This window comes from Gouania willdenowi, chromosome 21, assembly GCF_900634775.1.
Source record: "Gouania willdenowi chromosome 21, fGouWil2.1, whole genome shotgun sequence".
NCBI classification, from domain to species: domain Eukaryota; kingdom Metazoa; phylum Chordata; class Actinopteri; order Blenniiformes; family Gobiesocidae; genus Gouania; species Gouania willdenowi.
The window spans coordinates 17,847,087-17,853,141 of NC_041064.1; the positions used below are offsets into that span (position 1 = coordinate 17,847,087).

The 6,055-nt window shown below is 37.8% G+C and overlaps 1 protein-coding gene across 1 annotated transcript; it reads left to right on the forward strand.

Moving 5' to 3' along the window:
* Positions 1–440: 440 nt before the first annotated feature.
* Positions 441–3,492, forward strand: rpl8 (ribosomal protein L8). Its single transcript, XM_028436817.1, has 5 exons — positions 441–622; positions 707–848; positions 2,716–2,934; positions 3,024–3,139; positions 3,299–3,492. The coding sequence occupies exons 1-5, from the start codon at positions 485–487 to the stop codon at positions 3,455–3,457; spliced, it is 774 nt and encodes a 257-aa protein (XP_028292618.1). The 5' UTR covers positions 441–484; the 3' UTR covers positions 3,458–3,492.
* The last annotated feature ends 2,563 nt before the right edge of the window (positions 3,493–6,055 follow it).

Here is a 6,055-nt window from a genome sequence, read left to right on the forward strand (position 1 = left end):
CGGTGCTAATGGCTAAAAGGCCGGCAGTATCTGCACATAGACTGGCTTTTAGTGTCTGTTGTAGTCCATAGTAGGGCTAGTTTTCTTTGTACAAACATGTTTAATGCAGTAACTTTTAATTAGCGTGACAAATTCATAACGGCGTACTTTAGGGTTATCTTGATAGCAATGTTGCTAAGCTAACCCTGCTAAAGTAACTTTAACGCTTTAGTTTGTGTTCAATGTTATTGCAAAATTGGGTGGGAATATTTAGCATTGATTAAACCCCCTGATAAATTGTCAATAATTTAGTGTATTCTTTTTGAATGTCATTCATTGATTGACCCGTTTCACTAGTTAACAGTATCTATTCATTCCAATGTTTTTATTTTAGTATAAGGGGCTTTAAAGGCAGTCTTTATGCTCTTAATCTTTCAGTAGAGATCACATGTTTTCCAAATGAGTGAATGGATGATTAATTCTTACCCTCTGGTTCCAGGACAGGATGGGACGTGTGATCAGGGGACAGAGAAAAGGTGCGGGCTCCGTGTTCAAAGCCCACGTAAAGCACAGAAAAGGTGCTGCTGCACTCAGACACATTGACTTCGCTGAACGCCATGGTTACATCAAGGGAATCGTGAAGGTAATGAACGCCTTCCTCCCATACTTGCCGTGTCAGCACTCTGATTGAACTGTGCCAAGTTACCTTGCTTTTTGTTTCTGCCAGGACATCATCCATGACCCTGGTCGCGGTGCTCCTCTTGCCAAAGTGGCTTTCCGGGATCCGTACAGGTTCAAGAAAAGGACAGAGTTGTTCATCGCTGCAGAGGGCATCCACACTGGACAGTTCATCTACTGTGGAAAGAAGGGTAAGATGTGCTTTTTGGGAAAATAATTCTGTGTATGAGCTCCAAATCAAGCTTTTTTAGATGTTTGCTTTCTGAGCTGTTCAACTTGGGCTGCTGTACTCTTATTATACTCTTTTACACAACTATCTCACACATTTTCTGGATCCTGGCAGGATAAGCATGACACCAGACTCTACGGATTTGATAAATCCACTCTTCCTTTTCTAAATGGATATTTATGATTGTTACAAAAACAGAACACAGTCAGATATTTTGGGGGAAAAGGTCTTTTTTTTTGTTAAATTATTTTTTTTACCATTGCTACTGGGACACATTGGTAGTTGTTGCTTTTAACCTTTAAAATTTCAATTTACTGTTTCTCTGCTGATTGCAGTGATGAAGTTAGTTGAACTTGTTTGTTTGATCCAAAAATAGCCCTAGGATTAAACAACACATCTGCGATCTCGTTGTAGAAAGTATAAACTTGTATATTCTGAGCTTCAGCCTTTTTCCCCAGCAATCTTGTGTTTCTCAGTCATTACCATTGTTAACTAAATAATTAGTCCTACCTGTTATGTTGATGGAGAGTATTTATGTCTGTAACAGATCATTAAGAATTTCACATTAAGTGTTAGTAGATAATTGGATTAAACAAACTAGAGTCCGATTCATATAGAATATTTTTGAGCCAATGCTGGGAGTTATTTGATGTATTGGCCGATAAATGAATTATAAACATTGATGTACACAGTATATGAACACTTTTTTATAATTCAAAACAAAGCAAAAAAAAGACATAAAATTGAAATAAAGAACTTTAATTAGTAATACTGTTAATATAAGGACTGTATAGCCACTGAAATAAAGTGTTTTAAAAAAAAAAATAGGGATGTCCCGATACAACTTTTTCACTTCCGATACAATACCGATATTGCGGCCTTGAGTATTGGCCGATAACGGGCCGATGCGATGATCAGCACGAATCATACATACTTTTAATACTTATTTTGTAGTGTGGAATGTTAGAAAAGGTTTGATCAAGTGATGTTAGTCTTACAGAGAACAATAGTCAGCAACAGTAGGAATGAGATAAACTGACCCATTTATTATTAACCAATTGGTTGCATACATTTTAAGCTTCATATCTACAGTATTCTATAATTGAATAAATATATATCGGCGATTTTAGATGCAGTCCGATAAAATCAGATACTCGTTTTCTGGCTGATATTGGACCGATAATACCGGATCGGGACACCCCTAAAAAGAATTTCAATAATAAAATTTGTTCAAATCGCAAAACAGCCACAGAGATTACACAAAGCATAAAAGTTAATACATCAGTTACATATTAGCTATTGACTGATGCCGATTAATCAACGGTGGCTAAAATTGGCCCAATTTAGACTCCAGAACAAACATTTACCCAACAGGACTTAAATAAGACACAGTTTAGAGTCTTTGTGTCCTATGTTATTCATTGTAAAAAGTGGATTGTTGTCTGGTCTTATGTGAAATTTTGAATTGGTGTGGAAAGCAGGGGTGTCCAGACCAGTTTGTGGAGGGTCACAATCCTGCAGGTTTTAAGACTTCCTGTCTTACACACCTGACTACAGGTGTCATTGTGGATCTCTGCAGAAAAGGATGTAACGAGGCTCATCTGTGGAGCAGCTGAACCTGAATAAAGCAATTGCAGTCAAACACTTATCAAACACGTGCAGGCACACAGATCAATAATGAGGCAAAATATTTCTAACTCTAATTTTATATTACAGCAGAATTTGTTTTGGTATTGGGTCCAGTTTAACTGTGAAATGAAGTATGGTTCAAACTGACCTGTTGCACAGTTCCGTCATGTTGATAATTATTACTTCATGTTGTCCCACAGCTCAGCTAAACATCGGTAACGTCCTGCCCGTCGGCACCATGCCTGAGGGAACCATCATCTGCTGCCTGGAGGAGAAACCTGGTGATAGAGGCAAGCTGGCCCGGGCTTCAGGAAACTACGCCACAGTCATCTCCCACAACCCAGAGACCAAGAAGTCCAGAGTCAAGCTGCCCTCTGGCTCCAAGAAGGTCATCTCCTCCGCCAACAGAGCCGTTGTTGGTAAGAAGGCTTGGACATAAGTCATGTGACCTGTAGCTCATCAGCTAACTAAAGGGCGTGGTTAAAGAAGTCGACTGCCTGTTTTTTAGGTGTTGTTGCTGGAGGAGGACGTATTGACAAACCCATCCTGAAGGCTGGTCGCGCCTACCACAAATACAAGGCCAAGAGGAACTGCTGGCCACGTGTGCGTGGTGTGGCTATGAACGTAAGTGACCAGAACATCACCTTCATTCTGCTGACTCGGTTCAATACAAGGTTTTTATTTTCAGAAACGGATGGTTGCTTATTTAAGTGTTTTAGAGTTTCTGTATTTCTGTTTGCTGATCAGCATTTTTAAAGCTCACTTTTCCCTCCTTTCCCACAGCCTGTGGAGCATCCCTTCGGTGGTGGTAACCATCAGCATATTGGCAAACCCTCAACTATCAGGAGGGATGCACCTGCTGGTCGTAAGGTCGGTCTCATTGCTGCCCGTCGTACAGGAAGGCTGCGTGGAACAAAGACCGTCCAGGAGAAGGAGAACTGAGTCTGACTTCATAATAAAAGCTGTTCCAAAAAGAACTTCTCTCATGGTTTTATGTGGAGTCATAATACCTGGATGTCATGTTTGACTCACGCTGGATCTTCTCAGTTGGTTAGACTGTTATACTTGTACTTCTAATGTTTATCTCTCGGTTCCTCTTAAATGTGCACATCTACTTTAACATCTAACCAACAATAAGGCATAGATAGGAGCCACCACACTCCGTTTTATTGAAGCGTCAAATTTTGTCCAGGTTGGAATAGAACTTATCACAAATTTGTACAAGTTAACTACTGGAACGTTGGAATTGTGTATATCCTGAAGTCAGGAGGAACAAAATGAACAAGAGTGTCATTTAAATAAAGGTGAAATAAGCTATATAAAAGGCAGTGACAAAAAACAAGTATATCTACAAAAATAGATTGCAAATTTCTGAAACTGAAGAATAAAAAATTACTGTAAAATGAGTAGCAGTCAGTGTGTATATGGGCCCAATCTGAGATGTTCCTAAAATATTTCCTCTTTAAAACGAATCCATTGCTAGATCACTTCAGGAACTGTGCACCATGTATTTCATTAATTCCTCCAGAGTTTGAGAAATCTATTTTAGGAAGAAGCAATAAGAAACAATAGATATGTATTTCATTTGCAAATTCACATATTTATGCTTGAACAAACACCTGGTGGGGACTTCTGACTCACTATGGTCACAGTGGGTCAGCTCATCATAGCTACAGTATGTTGGAGGCTGGAAGTCCATCCACAGCCTCTTCTCTGAGCTCAGCCATTGTGGAGGATAAAGCAGGTGAAGATCACACATGTTGATCATCTGTTTTAAAGGCACTAAATCTGGATTTGAGGCACCCAAGTCAATGAAGATCTGAGCATTCTGCTCACTTCACTTCCACATTCAAAACCTTGTCTGTATCAAGGACATCTTTCATCTGCTGAGGTGATGTGACCCTACAGGACAGATGTTTGATCTCTATGTGGATGCAGACTGTCCAGCATCACCTCTGACAAAGCTGCCCCAGCACCAGCTGCTCCCCCGGGTTTGGAATAGACCAGTTACCCGGGTTATCCTGGTGCTCCTTCTGCTTAACTGTGTGTTACACTTTAAACTCACCGCCTGCTCATTGTAGTGACGAAACCGAAGAAAGTTCTGCACCAGGAGAACCACCACCGAAGTCGCCGTTGTTATTGTGACGTCAGATCCGGTCTAAGAAGCATGCGCAAACTGACAGCATGAACTCATTCATAAAAATTAGTTATTTGAAAATAGTATTTTATTTGTTGTCACTGGTTCTCGAACCAGCAATGGCTAAAATCTGAAAAGTTCAAGATCTCCGTTTTAATTTTTAATTGTCAAAGTCAGTGTATATTTTGAATTCTTAAAAAAATTACACAGCATTTTTTTTTCCCTTTTAAACGTATAATAACTATATACTTCAGAGGCAGAGGGATAGAGAGCTGGATTTGTTTAAAACTGTTCTTCAAGGTACTTGTACAATTACTTTTTCCTACTCAAGTTTATTTTGTACAGTTTCACATTTTTCTAAATTTTTATGTATAGTGGCATGGAATAGGCCAACATTATACTATTGGATAAATCCAATGTTTTTACTCTAAAGCTGAGAAATCACCACATGACAGACATTTTAAAAGAGGGTTGTGAGAAAAATATTCCCTTCTAATCTGCATTATTGGACTTTGAATTAGATATGTCAATTGTAAACAAAAAATGTATGAAAAAATAAATGCTTATGAAACCAAGGTAAGCATTATTTTTTTATCCATAAGGTCAAAAATGTAAAATTTCTTCAATTAAGTTTCATGCAATGAATGTATAAACAAATACAATATGAATAATGATGCATGTCATAAAACCTGCAATAAATAATTAAATATTATTAAAAAGAAACAAATTATTGATTTAATCTGATATATCTATTAAAATGTAATAAAATGTGAACTTGCAAAGAGTGGTTTCTCCTCCCTAATAAACTTTGTTCTACCATCCAACATAAAAAAGGTGGTTTAAGATTTATATTAAAAAAAAAAAAAAAACACTCAATGAACACTTTTTGCAAATATAATGAAAAAGAAAAGTCGTATCAGTGCTGGACACAACACATAATACAAATGTTGTGAGATTAAAATACATTCTGAATTGTTCCAATACATAAACATCCAATATGGTTAAATCAAACCATCCTTATTCTGTAATTTTTCACTTCACTAACCAGTTTTCAGCTACTGATGAACCCGTTTATTACTTCTTAGAGTGACATCCATCCCATAAATCCAGAAGAAATCATCTGCCAAACACAGTTTAACCTTTTCCCCACTTTGTTAAATCTTTGTGCTTACACGTCTACAATTTTTTTAGCAGGTTAACATGGGAAACACTATTTAACCTCACTGCTAACAAGTGCTGGAAGAAGATGGTGTTATTTTACTGTATCTGTGCTCATTACTGTATGGATAACCAGTGTCTGTGACAATAAACCAAATAATTATGTCTAGGTGAAAAGATACACATGTATACAGTATTTACATGTTCCAGAAAACGGGCGTCCACAGATAAAAATCACTCTCAGA

Excerpts from the sequence above, each read along its gene's own strand:
- rpl8 (XM_028436817.1), top strand. The coding sequence starts at position 485 with ATGGGACGTGTGATCAGGGGACAGAGAAAAGGTGCGGGCTCCGTGTTC. Across the intron at positions 623-706 it reads ACATCAAGGGAATCGTGAAG|GACATCATCCATGACCCTGG; the intron begins GTAATGAACGCC and ends TGTTTCTGCCAG. Across the intron at positions 3,140-3,298 it reads TGCGTGGTGTGGCTATGAAC|CCTGTGGAGCATCCCTTCGG; the intron begins GTAAGTGACCAG and ends CCTTTCCCACAG.